The sequence below is a fragment of the Aethalodelphis obliquidens genome, unplaced genomic scaffold, assembly GCF_003676395.1.
Source record: "Aethalodelphis obliquidens isolate GAN/ISIS:26980383/991018 unplaced genomic scaffold, ASM367639v1 scaffold22, whole genome shotgun sequence".
Classification (NCBI taxonomy): Eukaryota; Metazoa; Chordata; class Mammalia; order Artiodactyla; family Delphinidae; genus Aethalodelphis; species Aethalodelphis obliquidens.
The window spans coordinates 20,007,911-20,022,690 of record NW_020837966.1 but is presented as its reverse complement, the minus strand read 5'-3'; the positions used below and the strand labels follow the sequence as shown (position 1 = coordinate 20,022,690).

The following is a 14,780-nucleotide window of genomic DNA, read 5'->3' as shown; positions in this document are numbered from 1 at the left end:
TGTGAACTGGAGACATACATGCTCCATCGGTAGCCTGTTGTTGCCATGTGGATATGTAGAGTTGCCACCTTTAGGGACTTAAAAAGAAGTGGAAAGTCATGATCTTTAATATAAAATTGCTCAAAAGTTTGAATGTGAACAATGATGTCAAGATTTAATGTGATACTATAAGAGCCATGGCATGTCTGGGCACCCAGGTCAGCCTGTGTGGGCCATCAGTTTATGATTTCGACTCTAGAGCAAACTAAGTGCCAGCCTGATTTCTCACACCCTCTTGGTCCTGCCCGTTTCCAGCTGCAGTGAGGCCTTGTACCGGGTCTCTGCTCCTTCCGTCGCAGCTTGAGACCCAGTCTCCCCCTGGTGTGGGCTCCAAGATGAGGTGGGGAAGGAGGTAGAGGTCCTGCATTCTCTTAAGTGACTATGACCAGGAACCTTAAAAAAGCAGAACAGAACAAAACCCAGATCCCTTACCTCTCTTTCTACTTGCTTTTGTATTGCTACCCTCCTCAGCTTAGCCTGGTCCAGGTGAAGGGGATGAGTCCCCGGATTCCAGTACCATGCCTCCTCACTCGGACTCCAAAGGGTGCTTTTGATACGGGGGAGGGGAGGGGCTAGACAGGGCAGAAGCAAACAGCCTGATGCGTGAGGTGCACGGCCCTTATTACTTCAAGAATGTGTAGGATTTAGAAAAGAAGTGGAGGAAGGTATTTCCTGAGAAAGCAGAAAGTAAAGAAAATCAGGGAGAGGAAAAGAAAAGAGTTACACGTTAAGAAATGACAAATATTCTGCTTTGTCTGGAGGCCTGGGCTGTGAGGGGAGTTGAAGGAAGAGGCGGGAGTGGTGTGTTGGGGAGCACGGTGGAGAGCCTGCAGTGCTTCCTAAGGAGACTGGCTCTGATTTTTTTTTTTTTATAATTTTTAAAGGTTACGTTCCATTTACAGTTATTACAAAATATTGGCCATATTCCCCGTGTTGTACAATATATCCTTGTAGCTTATTTGATACCTAATAGTTTGTACTTCTCGCCCCCCTACCCCATCTTGCCCCTCCCCCTTCCCTCTCCCCACTGGTAACCACTAGTTTGTTCTCTCTGTCTGCGAGTGTGTGTCTTTTGTTTGTTGTATTGTTTAGATGTCACATATAAGTGACACCATACAGGATTTGTCTTCCTCTGAGGAGACTAGGTCTTATTCAGTGAGGGACCACTGCAGAGTCTGGCGTTGGGGTCTGTGACAGGCCCATGGCGTCACATTGATCTGGCAGAAACACCAAGTCATTGCAGGGGGTGAGATTTGAGGTGTGGAGAATAGAGGAGACCGCCATTCTCACCTGAAGCCGAGTAGTTTGGGGACACCTACTGGGTCTGGACTGGGGTGCCAGCAGTGGTGCGGAGGAGGAAGGAGTACGTGGGCACGTGCTTTGCAGGTAGAAGGGTAGGAGCTAGTCAGGGGAGTCCCGGGACCCTTGATCCCATATGACCTGATGTCCTCCTTCCCTTGTCATCTGTAAAGTGCTTACATGTCCTTGTCTCGCTCAATTCCCACAGCAATTCTGAAGAATTTCCCCTCTCCATCTACAGACCTGGAAACAGATTCAGATTAAGTACCAAACAGCTAAGAAATGACACCAAGGCAAGCAGATTCTGGGCTGTACAACTGTTCCACAGTGCAAGAGTTACCATTGTTATTTTTACTTTGTAAAGAAATTAGCTAAGAACCGCACAAGATTATTTATGTGTAGCTTTTTAATGATCTTTCTTTAGCCTTTTAGAATTTTGAGACTAGAATTCTAAGACCTTAATTTCATAATCAAAGTTTTTATGTAACTTTTTAATATAAATTAAACTTACATGTAGATAGAGATATGTAATCATCTTTACTAGATTCTGTTTCCAGTACACTGATTAAAATGTGAAGAAGCGTAACTCAGTTCTCCCAGTATGTAAACCATTCAGCCATCACAGACATTCTCAACTGTGATACAGTGAGGGTGTCGAAAGGCTTTGGTTTTTTTCCTTTTACCTTGACCTGGTCAGTATTTCCCATCACCAAAAGGGACTCGTAAGTCTGGTCGGACTGGGTTTGTTTTTCCCCTTTGTGAGCCACTTAAGGAGTCCAGTTGTCTTTCTTCCTATATGTTTCTTCTCTCTGACTGCATGTACAGTCTTAGTTTTCCCAACTGGAAACTAAGCTAATTCCAAAAAAAAAAAGTCAGAACTTTTCATATTAAATAATAGCTCCTGGGAAAATGAAGTATAATAGTCTTAATTAAAGGAGCAATGCAAAGAATTTATTTTAAATTGAGCTACCAGGCATTGAGATACATGCTGTATTCATAAGGTAGAATAGTTGAAATAAAATTTTATCCACAGAATTAAGAAGTTTTAGGTGCTTATGGATTTTTTTGTTTTTAATTCAGGTCTACATTGCAACTGTTCCAAGAGCTTTTTTCCGTGCATGTTCAACTTTTTAACCTTTCTACTTTTATACTTACTGTATAGATGGGATTTTCTTTTTTAATGTTCTACCTTGAACTTGGATGCCTCACTCTTAACTGTCTGAAGAAAAATTAGTCATGCTGCCATTATGTAATTTTGATGACATCCGGCCATGTATTTCTAAACTGACACAACCACTGCTTTGACAGGTGACTTAAGGAGGAGGATAGAGTGAATGTCCAAGCTGTCCTTTCAAACCAGCAAATCTGGCAGGGATTGTTAGAGCAGAAAAGGCAAAAAGCAGCCTTGGGTTAAATTCATTATTTGAACTTCTGATGGTGTGGTGATAGAAGAAAGTTGGCACAGCTACATCCTCTTCTTGTCAGGGAATAGAAATAAAAAGGAGAGGCAAGCCCATTGTATAGCCCACATCTGTCATGACATCGTGGCTTAAGTGTACAGATCACAAAGGTGTTACAACTAGTACGTGTTAACTGAGTAATTTGACCAGGTGCTTTTAAACTTAGGTTCTGTGTGAGCCAGGCTACATTAACAGCCAGTCTTTACTGAACAGGATCCTACAGTTTGCCAGACATTGTTCTAGACCCGGGAAGACAGATGAGAAGCCGTGTTCTTTCCTGTCAAGGAGGTTGCCACACAATGTGATAAATAGTGACGCTATATATTACGCAGTGGCTGGGAGGCAGATGTACCTGTTTTCATCCTGACTGTTGCTTCCCAGCTGTGATCTTGGCCAACTCTTTCATTACACTGAGTCTCAGTTTCCTCATGTATGAAATGAGCAGGAGGTCACCGACCTTAGTAGGGTTAAATGATGCAGTGTATGGAGAGTACTTGGTGCAGCGGAAGTGGGTAGCTGTTAACTACCGTAAGGGACAGTGTGGCAGGCGTTATGGAGCAACTCAAACCGGCTTGGGTCGGGGTAGGGGTTGGGTGAGTGGGAAGCCAGTTCCTAAGGAAGTATATGCTCCTTGTGAGACTTGATGGTAAGTTAGGTTTGGGTTGAGGTTTGTGCATTGCAGGCAGAGGGAACACTTACAGAGTGTATGTTTGCTTTGTGTTGATTTTGTTTGTGGCTATACAGACAGTATATGTAATTTTAATAACAAAAAAGAATCTAAAAATTTATTTAGGGCTGTGAATTTGTGCTCAAAATAACAACTATCATGGCTTCCAGTATTTGTTTCTTACTACAGCCCCAAAATGTAAGAGCTTAAATGGGATCTGAGGAAGTTGAGGATAAAAATACTAAACAGACTGAGAAGCTTTCATAAAGTTAAATTTAACGCATGTTTGTGTTAATTGTTAGGGACTGGACTTTATGCTACTTCCTAACAGGGCCTGATATTGAAGCAAATTACCACACTTCGATTCTCTTAACTTGGATTAATTTGACACAGTTCTTCTGTCATCTCTTTATGGTCAGATGATCTCTGAAAATTAATGTTAAGAATAATTCATGAATTATCCCTCCTGATAATGTGGTCTCATCAAAAATCCCAGAATTCTAGCCAGATATCTACTGAGTTATGCATTTTAGGATGATAGCCCTGTTGGCTTTCGTTTTGAGATGATTTTACAAATGAAGACCAAGCAGTGCTTTCCTCCAGGTGTTTTGAATAACCACCTCTTTTTCCTTTACTCTTTTTGGCTTCTTGTCTTGTATGGCTCAGACTTTCAAGGACAGAAATAGCTACCCTGAAAACCACAGCCATATCATTGCTATAATGTACCAAGAGTTGAAAAGAAATTCAGCTCTTGCTATATAGAGTTAGCAGTTTTTATTATTTTTTTTCTATGCTGGCTTTTAGCCAGTGGAAACATCCACTATCCTTTTAATCTCCTAGAGATGGGAGCCATTTCTTAAGAGCCTTCAACCATGAGCTTAGTCTGTCAGTGAGCGATTATGGCCAAACCTCATCGGCTAATAGGAAGATTTCAAATAGCTAGTGGATTCTACTTTAGAACAGCTCAATCTCGTCTCTGGTTTAAGATATATTAACCTGAGATGCCGCATCTGTCCAGAACAGGAAAGCGCATTGTTCTTAGTTTACGTTCCCTTTAAATAAAAGCTGGAGAATGCGTAGCCAGAGACTGTGTTAGATACTGTTTACTGCCTACCTGCTTGTTCCTATCATCCTTTTTTTTTAGTGTTGTTACTGTGTTTCTCTGTTGTCATTAGACAGTCATTTTCCCTGAGGTAAAACGTTCATGGCACTTGTCATTTATAGGCCAGGTTACTGGTTTTAAACTGCCTTCACTGGTTTTAGACTCTCTTGGAGAGATCTTGGTGTCAGAAGTCTTTGCTCCATGGATAGGGTTGGCTTCAATGAGGACGAGGTTGAGCATAGAGAATCCCTAACTCTTTGGACAGGCCTGTTATTGCATCTCTGTGGTGAAAATAGTTACCATGGTTACTGTGCAAGGTACCTGCTTTTTCCTGCTCTGGACCAGGCAGTGAGCTGGCAAAAAACGGTCACTTTCCTGCAGTGCCTTTGAGCAGAAATGAATCTCTCAGATTTAGGCCTGAGCAGTTTTTCAGGCGCATGGGATGTGTGACGAGCCCATGACTGGATACAGCCCCACAGGAGGCAGTTACACTGAGTCCCCTTCTAACCACTGGCTGTGTGACAGCCTGGAGGAGGGCCAGCTCTTTCCTTCGCTGATAGCTGTTGGATAAGTGGTTGGCAACCTGAGAGAAGGAGCAGTCAGTGCAAGAGAGATGTTATAAAAAAAAAAAAAAAAAAGCTGCATGCTTCCTGAGCTTCCTGGCTGTAATGTAATCATCTATTGGTGCTGTAGTCACCTCTGGTGATTTGGTGGGAACACACGAGGTCAAGTATGGCCTTGGGGTAACAGTACACAATGTTGGGGGCAGGATGGTTTTAATGTACTTTCTGTTCTAGAGTGTCAGCTGCCGGGAGCCTACTTTTCTTTTAACTTACTTGTCACATAGCACACTGAAAATAGTTTGAGAATGAAAACACAAGCTTTGGAAGAATGCGTAACTTTCTCTTTCAAAAGTGCCTCGCGTGTGATTTTCTAGAATCACCTGATCTAAATATTGCTTCTCAGTTGTGCAAAAATACAAGGTAAAGAAAATTGAAATAGGAATTTAAAAATTTTAACATTCTTTGTCAGTATTTCAAGGGTTAGCTATGTAGTAAGGAATGTCTGACTTTTTGTTAAATAGATAAATGTTTATTGTGCAGAATTTTGAAAATAGGGGAAAGTTTAAAGAAGAATAACTGTAATCCCATGTGTGGTGTTTATGTTTAAGAGTTTTTTCCATGTGTATTTGTCTTTTTTTTTTTTTAAGAAAATAGGGATCAAAACATGTAAGTACAATGCAGCTTCACTTTAAATTTGATTACTTTGGGTGTTGCTATTATTATTATTGTTATTTTGTGATAACTGGAAGATTTCAGCTTGCCTGTGGCCCTTAGCAAGGGGCAACCTCACTTTAGGCATGTCTGCAAAACGAAACTAGGAATTTTTTTTTTTAATTTGAAGATTTAATTGGCTTTATTCAGTGATTCATGAATCGGGCAGCATCCCATCTAGCAACAGAAGAGAGCTCCTCTAATTTCATTAGGTAACGGTTGCAATGGGTTCTCATTAAATATGTGACCTTAATTCCACACTCCTTTTCAGAAAACTCTCTGGTGTGCAGGGTCTTCTGTCGCTGCCGGGCACACCTGCCTTTAGGTGTTGTCCCCACCGTCCTGCCTGACTGCGTTCATCTCCTGCTCTCTGTCACAGCCTGGCTTCTCCCAGGCTCGCCCGTGTACTCCCTTTGTTCTTCTCCTGGAACCATCTGCTCCACCTAAATGGTCTTTTTCTGTTGTGCCCCAAACCTACCCTGTTTTAAGTCCCACTCTGCTCCTTTTCACACCTCCCTCCAAGCTGGCATACTTACCCCTTTTCTTCACTTGCTGAATTATTTGCTGTGAGGCCCAGCTCCGAGTCCTGGATTTTCTATTAACCCACTTCTGTTAGTAAGGCATGTCCTCGAGAGGCAGTATTCAGGGGCATCACGCTATAGAGGAGCTTATACAAGCTTCAAGTGAATGGTTTATTTTTTGGGTAAAGACCTATGGCTGACTTTTAAAACTTTAAGTTAGTAGTTTTCATAAACCCCCCTGTCCCCCTTCCCACAAACAAGCGAGAGAGAGAGAGAGAGAGAGAGAGAGAGAGAGGGAGGGAGAGAGAGAGAAAGTAAGAAATTGGCATACCCTTGCCCTGACATTTTTTCTCTGTTGCAATTTAAACTGTTCCAAAAATTCTCACAGTTTAGTTAGTTCTCCCTTGATTTTTTTCTGTTTGGATAACACGGCTAACTTGGTTTCATAGTTTTGTGAGTTTTGATTGTATTCTCTCCTCCTGTCATCAGACTCTGCCTTCTAGGCCTGGGGCGTGGGGGGATCCCCACTCTTCGTTACACGTAGTTGCCCTGGGCCACTTTGATAAGACACAAAGACCTTGACTTAACCAAGTGTAGTTTTAGGCCTTCTAAGTATTTCTTTTAACCCGTTGAGCAGTGGAGCGTTTATTGACATTCCTCCCCTCTGCGTATGAGGAAGCCACATAGTGAAAATTTTTGAAAAAAACATGGCCCCTGTTTTGAACTTACTACCTGCTTAACTCAAATAATAAAAACGTGATGTAGACCGAATGGCCCAAGAACACATGGGTAGCATAGCGGGTAGCTTCGGGAGTCAGTAAATTAAGAATTTGGATCCTGGGCCCTCCACTCAATGGCACTGTATCTTAACGGTCCTTGAGCCTCAGTTTCTCCCTCTGTGAAGTGAGCAAAGGAGGTTATGAGGAGAATCAGCCGAGTTTCCTTTCCGTTTCTCTCCTTTGCAGGGTTTAGTAAGAGCTCTGACGATTAGGGAAGTCAGTCCGGGCTTCCTGCAGGATGAAGGCTTGAGCTGGGCTGTGAAGGCAGGCTAGGATCCCTCCAGGTGGAACAGAGAGGAAAAGGCCTTCCAGGTGTGGGGAAGCAGTTGAGCAATGGGCCACGGACAAGTCCACAGAGCCTTGAAAGCAAGCGCAAGGAGGGCCCTGATGAAAGCAGTGCATCAAAATGCAATGTCAGAGGGCTCAGCGGGAGAGAGTCCGAGGGACGTGGAAGAATTTATAATCTCCGCATGAGTGAGGATGGGTGGTCGGGGAGTGGTGGGGAAAGGGCAGCTACAGGAGGCATTTCCAGAGAAAAATCGTCAGGGCTTGGTGTGTGAGGCTAGGGGATGCAAGACATTGTGAGCCTTTAAGCAGGTGATTACTGTGTCATTCATTCATCCTTAAAATACTTCAATTGAAAATGTACTGCTACAAGGTTCTGTTCTAGGTATTGGGGATTAATGACTAAATAAAACAGAAGTCCCTGCTCTTATGAAGCTCACTTTCTAGTGTTAATTGTGTTAAAAATTTAGTGGCAGCAGTTTTGGCATCTCGTGATGTCATTAGGTAGCTCACGATCCTTTTATTATATCTAAAAGCCAAGTGGGAAATGTCGATGAGAGCACATCCAGTGTCTTCACGAAATCAATGTACAGTATTTTCACGTTTTAGGACTATAAAGATAAGAATAAAACAGTGAAACTGAAAATGCCGTATTTCACAGATCTAAGGAAGTGGTACTACTGTAGATTTAGTCATTTGCCTTATGGTTAATAAATTTCAGGGACCGTCTTGAAGTTTGGAACACCTAGGGAATTGTTGTCGAGTTGTGCGATTCCTTTTGTAGGCTTGGGTTTGGATTAAAATTAGGTTCATTTAACAACCAGGAGGAAGTAATTAGGTTGAACAAGACTTCAGTATTTGATGGCTTTTTTTCCAAGTGATTTTGTCAGCTTGTTTTTGAAGTAGGGCTATGATATTTTAGTTTTCAGTCTGAGTTTTCTTCAGTTCTTCAAGGTGAAAAAATTTAAGTTTGTACTAGATAATTCCTTGACAAAAAATGTTGATGTAAGAAATAGAGACATTTGAAAACTAAAATATAATTTTCCATGGTATTTTGAAAGCTGGAAATAGAAGAACATTATCTAAAGTTATGATGCATTTAAATACTCATTTACTTAGGAAGCTTCTCTCCCTGTCATTTAATGTACCTACTCATGTTTTATGTTATTTTTAAGGTAACCACAATTAATCAGCTATAACAATAGAGTATAAAGATTTTTTCATAATTCTTAAGGAAAGAAATAAAGAGGTTTGGACTTAATAGTACTGATATGATTTCTTGCAATAAAAGAATATGAAAAATATTCAAAAAATGATTAAAACTCTGAGCTGCCATAAATATATTACCCCTCAGTGTGTGAATTTCTCAGTTAAAAAAAAAATCAGATGTTTTTCCTTGAGGATGATTTGATTTTTTTTCAATTTCCTTCAGGTAAAAGTGCAGTTTTAAAGTGCCTACTGGACATTCACAAAATTTTCCAGGAAAATGACCCAGCTTACATTCTGAACGATCTCTACATCTCAGACTACTGTGTGTGGATTCAGAAAGCCAAGTAAGTGTTCAGTTACGAATTTTACATGCTCCCATTTCCGGAACACCTACTTACCTGGGAGGAAGAAAATGAAATAACCTGGAGGATAAGTTTTAATCAGGGACAAACCCGTACAGGTACCAAACATTTGAGAAGTCCTGTATCAGCACAGGGAACTTGGTGAAGTTGCTTAGGGAGGAGGTGCAGATGACAAAAAGGTTAATTTTCCTAGAAAGAAATTGGTACCGCCTGGAAAATATGTGTTAAAACTGACAGTTGTGTGTTATGCTCTTGACTGTGCTCAGTGAAATCTCAAGACTGGTCTATCTGAACCTGTGTCTGTGGTTTAATTACAGTGGGGTGTGAATGTGAGTGTGTGTGCAGGCATATGTGTAAACATCACAGGATACAAACCTAATCAAATGTAATCACAACGAGAGCTGTGCCCTCTTTGGTTAATCTCTGGCTTACAGAATCCTTTATTCAGAGTAGAAGAACGAAAGTCTTCAGGGCCTAATAAAATGTATCTAAGGGTCTGAACATTTACAAATGGCCTCCTTGAACCTGGTATGTAAAAAATTTTTTAATTGTTTGCCATTGCCTCACTCAAGAAAGCGTATCAAGTTTAAAAATGCAGTGAATTTTCATTTTGTAAAGGGTGTTCTATAGACCTGATTCTTATCAGACGTGCCCAAAATATCCATTTTAGTAGCAAGAGACTGTTAACGGAGAACATACAAAGAGAGCCTTTGATTGGAATAATTCTTAGGTGCTAGAGAAAAAGATGGCACAACATCATTTGTGACTTAGAAGAAAAATGATCATGATATTTTTACTATTAGTGTGATTGGTAAATGAATCCTTTAGGATGGCGTTTAATGCCTGTTTTGAGTGAACCATTATATAGAATTTAGTTTTGATTTCTGTTCATGGGGAAGCAATTGTATTGCAGAGTGAAATAAGAAAAAAACTTGAGGCCCTACCTGTTGTAAGCAAAATGCTTAGGGACTGCTCAAGATATCGCCAATAACATACAGCAGGTGGTGTCAACATTCGAGTTGGAAATCTAGATTTCGCCAGATGGAAAATTGCATCTTTAACCCCTGAGGTCATGATGGTATGTCATCACTTCATTTGATCCTCCTGCTAATTGAGCTTATCGAATACCCTGCTGCCATTTCCAGTTGTTTTCATAATAAAATTAAATTGAAATAGCCTATTTGTGAGGGTTTAGGTTTTTCTTTTTTTCTTTCAGGGTGAGGATTTTATAAGCATGTAATGAGCATCGACGTTTGTGCTAGGATCCCATTTCTGTGAATGCCTCCTTCCTCTGTTTGTGGCATTCTTTATTGACTAGAGAGAAGATCGTATTTCATTGAACTAGAAGGGTATACACCCTCAAGTTGATGTGGGGATTAATAGGACTTTTTTTCACTTAAAAAAATTTTTTTCCCTGGGTTTCAAGTTGCAGGAAATAAAACGACATTCTTAGGTTTCTAGTCATTGTTATGATAATAGTAATTTAAAAAAAGATGTTAATGTATTGCGAGCCAGGTAGAAGAGAGAAACCAGCAGGAACTCTTCAAATTACTTTGGAAAAAAAATTTTCACCTTTACCAATTTGACTGTAACTTTTCTATCCCTAAATAAGCTGTGTCGTTTTCACTTTGTGTGTTACGTTTTAACTCTAGTCTAACCCAGCTGTTTTCCCCTCCCCCTTGAAGTAAGAGAACCTAATTTTAATCAAATTTTCTAATTTTATTCTTAATTTTTCAAGCACAGCATAATTGAACTTTCCAGTATCATCTTTACTGTGAACTTTCTTGGCTCTGAATTAATAATACTGTGGTGAATGTCCATAATTTCCATAATTAATTTCTTCCTTACTTTTCACCTTCTATTTTATTTCTTTCCCATACAGTTTATTAGTGAAATCTAGCACCTTATTTTTATGTATTAAAATAGTTCTGCATTTTTCTTAGTCTCTATTTGAAGTTTTTGATTATAATAATAATGACTGTGTGAAATTTTATTTGAAATACCAGGCAAGTGCTAAATTCTGACTAGCACTCCATTTTTACAGTCAGACATTTACTTTGGCAAAAACTTACTGGAATATGGGTAGCAAAGTCATTCTTACACTGAGTTAATGAAGTTCGGGCAACAACTGTGGTAAGTTTTGCTTTAGTGCTTCGTAGTTAGTTTTCCTCGTGATATGTGTCTTGTAGAGCACATTTGCAGAGCTTAAAAACTGAAGCTCCTGCATTTTTGAGTTATAGACTCTGCACATAATTTTTCTGAAAAGGAACGCTTCCTGCCATCCTTTGCTGTAAGCTTCATTGGAAGTTTCGAGTGTGGTGGCCCCTGCAGCAAATACACCCTGGGTGGCAGCATGCAGAGTGGTTCGCTTGAGGTCATATAGCTTATAAGAGACAGGTCTGTGATAGTCTCAGGACCTCTGGCTCCAGATTTCATGTTTTTTCCAGATATACCACCTAGACAAGCCATTGTCTTTGCCCATGGTATGGGGGGCGGGGGCGAGGCGGTGTGCGGGGAACCCTCCCTGTAGAGCGCTTTTCCTATAGGAAGAGGGATTAAAGATTTATCTGTCTTCCTCCGGGCTATTCCCATAGCACTCGGTTGAGAGATCACTTAGGCACATGTCCTGTCTGCCTCACATTGGGCATACCTCTTTCTCCTTCTAAAATTTTGAAGTCCATGTGAATGAGCACCTATCTGGGCCCATTACAGTTCCTTGTGAGCACAGTAAATTTTAGTTGAATTGAATGGTATCTAGTAGAGCCAGTTGAAGGAGCATTTCATTTTTTTCTTTTTGAACCAAACTGTAAATTAGCTCTAACTTATTTTTATTGTCATTTTTAGCTACATTCAATGAAAGACTTCGCCCTTCCCCACATTTCTTTTCCAGTGGGCTGCACTCACCAGTAGCACTGGTAGTTCTGACGTACTGAAAGTTTAGCGTTTTACACCCTTTGGTTTAAGCTGGGGTGGAAAAGCTTGTCCTGTAAAATATGTTCCAGCCCTGCCTCTCATGGACCGTAAGACCTTAGCAAGTCACTCCATCACTTCATCTAATGCACCAGTGTTAGTATTCTAGTATTTTCTCTATTTTCCAGTGCATTTTTAAACCTGTGGAAATAATACTGCACATATCATTTTGTAACGTGTTTAATACTTATAATAGTACCCTATAAATCATTTTCCTTTATAGCATAATATCCATAGCATAGTATTTTTAAAATAAACTAATTGGTTCCTCATTACACAAGAAGTGCACACCCACTGAAGAAAACTTGATACTTTATGGTTTTAATGCATGGTGTAATTTGAAATGACATGGGATAGAATATGGTGTTATTTTGTTTTTCTGCGTGGAAAATTTTTGATTGTCTATTTTTGTTTAAAAGAAATTAAGATCTAAAATCCCAGCTAACTTTAGTACAAGTCTGAGCTTGTCATGAAGGTTCTGTATCTTTGTGTTCTCTAGTGTAGTTTTTTAAGGTAGGTACTTAAGGGGGAAAAAGAAAATGTATGTCTTTGAAACACTGAACCTTTTTACATTGAACTGATAGATGGTTTACTGTGATTAATACTCTCCATGCATTTGTTTTTTCACTGCTTTTTCGCATTCTTCCCCCCACCCCCCAAAATGAAATCTTACTTTGCAACCCTTTGGACACTAATGTGCACAGTTTGTAGAGGGAAACAACTCCATCACCTAATAGTTTTGTTTTATTTGATAAATCCTGGACCTCAGCTTCCTCACTTGTGAATAAACCCGAGCCATTTCTGCACTGAAATCTTAAAATTTTAGAAAACTTAGGACCATGTCGTTGCTTCCTACTGCTTTGCTTCCTCTGTGTGTGTGCTTTGGTAGGGGGTAGGGTTATGTTCCTGAGAACAGTGTAGCTCTCTTCCTTTTGGCTTTCTCTTGTTCCTGGTTTATCTGCCAAAAGCCGTGGGAGTGGGGGGTCACGCATATGCAGAGGTAAAACATCGGCACTGAATGTAGAAACGGAATTATTTATTTTTTTCAACCACTAATTATTGAGCCCTACTCTATGCCAGGTACTGAGATAGGTGGTGGGGATACTCCGGTGAACAAGGGACACAACACCTTGAAGCTGATCTTCTAGTGGGGAACATAGACAGAAGGAAAATGTTATGCCGTAGCCTGATAGCAGCAGCTACAGTGGGGAAGTATGGGTGCTATAGGAGCACCTAGGAGGCCACATGCTTAGTCTTGGGGTATAAGAAACCACTTCCGGAAGGAAGAGTTGAAGCTGAGAGCCGAAAGGTCAGGAAGGAGTGGTCAGATGCAGATGGGGAAGCAGGGGTGGAGGGCATTTCAGACAACAGGGACGGAGGAATGTGGCCCTTTTAAAGAGCTCAGAACGGTTGGATCTTGGTACAGGAATGAGAGAAAGGAAGTGAGGCTGGAGAGTTCTTGTAGATCATTGGCCACATGAAGATGTTTGAGGTTTGTCCTGGGAGAGTGTGGAGCAGCTGAAGAGTTTAAGCGATGGAGTGTCTGTGTGAGCGACACAGTAAGATTTAGATTCTGGGAAGATCCATCAGGTTACATTGTGGGGAATGAATTGGGGTGAGGGCAGAGCTCAGACTCAAGGCTGAAAGGCTAGTTAGGAGGTGAGTGATCCAGGCAAAAGGCAGCTGTAGCCTGAGCCAGGGCAGTGAGAGTGGGGAAGGAGACTAGTGGTCAGGTTTAGGGGTAGATGAGACAGGACTGAATAAGGTTTGGATCTCAGGGGAGAGTGAGAATGGGGCCAGTCAAAGGTGAGGTCTGGATTTTGACTTGGGCCAGTTAACGGGGCCGTCGGAGGTGCCTTTGCTGAAATTAAATCATACTGGAGGGGGTAGGTTGGAAGAGAAGTGAGAGGGTGGAAAGACGAGGAGTTCAGTTTCAGAAATGTTGATTTGAGGTCTCTAAGGAGTATCCGTAAAGAAAGAGTCGGGAACATTTGGATCACAGCTGGAAAAGATGTATAGAGAAGAGTTGGACAAAGAAGGGATATGAATTAATAGGAAAACATAAAAAATGGTATCTGCTTGTACAGTACTGTTACACATATGAGTATAATGATAATCAGGAGTGGATGCATTCCAGGCTGGGAAAATAGCATCATGCAGAGGAGTCGACAAGTCAAACATGTAAGCAACGTGGAGAACAGATTTCCTGGTTGTAGCTCTGGTGGCTTAGAAGGGCAAGAATGGACGTGAGGCGTTTTTGCATTTGGATCACAGTTTTATCTGTCCTTTAGTTTCCCTTTGTTATTAAATAAGAGAGTCTGCAGTTAGCTTGAGGTCATGATGTTTTAGTAACAGGGCCAGATCAGAAACGCTTATTTCTCCCTTCGGTGTGCTGGAGACTGTCACGGTATTTTTGACTTAGAAATCACTTGGTGGTCTTCCCTGGTGGCACAGTGGTTAAGAGTCCGCCTGCCAATGCAGGGGACGTGGATTCGAACCCTGGTCCAGGAGGATCCCACATGCTGCGGAGCAACTAAGCCCGTGCGCCACAGCTACTGAGCCTGCGCCCTGGAGCCCGTGAGCCACAACTACTGAACGCACGTGCCACAACTACTGAAGCCCGTGCACCTAGAGTCCGTGCTTCGCGGCAAGAGAAGCCACTGCAATGAGAAGCCGGTGCACCGCAACGAAGAGTAGCCCCCTCTCACTGCAACTAGAGAAACAAAGACCTGACGCAGCCAAAAATAAATTAAAAAAAAAAATCACTTGGTTACATATGAGAAAACCAGTCGGACTTTTATAGTAAAAATGGG

At 41.2% G+C, this 14,780-nt stretch overlaps 1 protein-coding gene across 1 annotated transcript in view; it reads left to right on the top strand.

The window, feature by feature from the left end:
* SHQ1 (SHQ1, H/ACA ribonucleoprotein assembly factor) overlaps positions 1-14,780 on the top strand; it is an 89,771-nt gene that overhangs the window by 44,707 nt on the left and 30,284 nt on the right. The window contains 1 exon segment of the mRNA XM_027121402.1: positions 8,859-8,979. Within this exon segment, the coding sequence (XP_026977203.1) occupies positions 8,859-8,979 (121 nt within the window).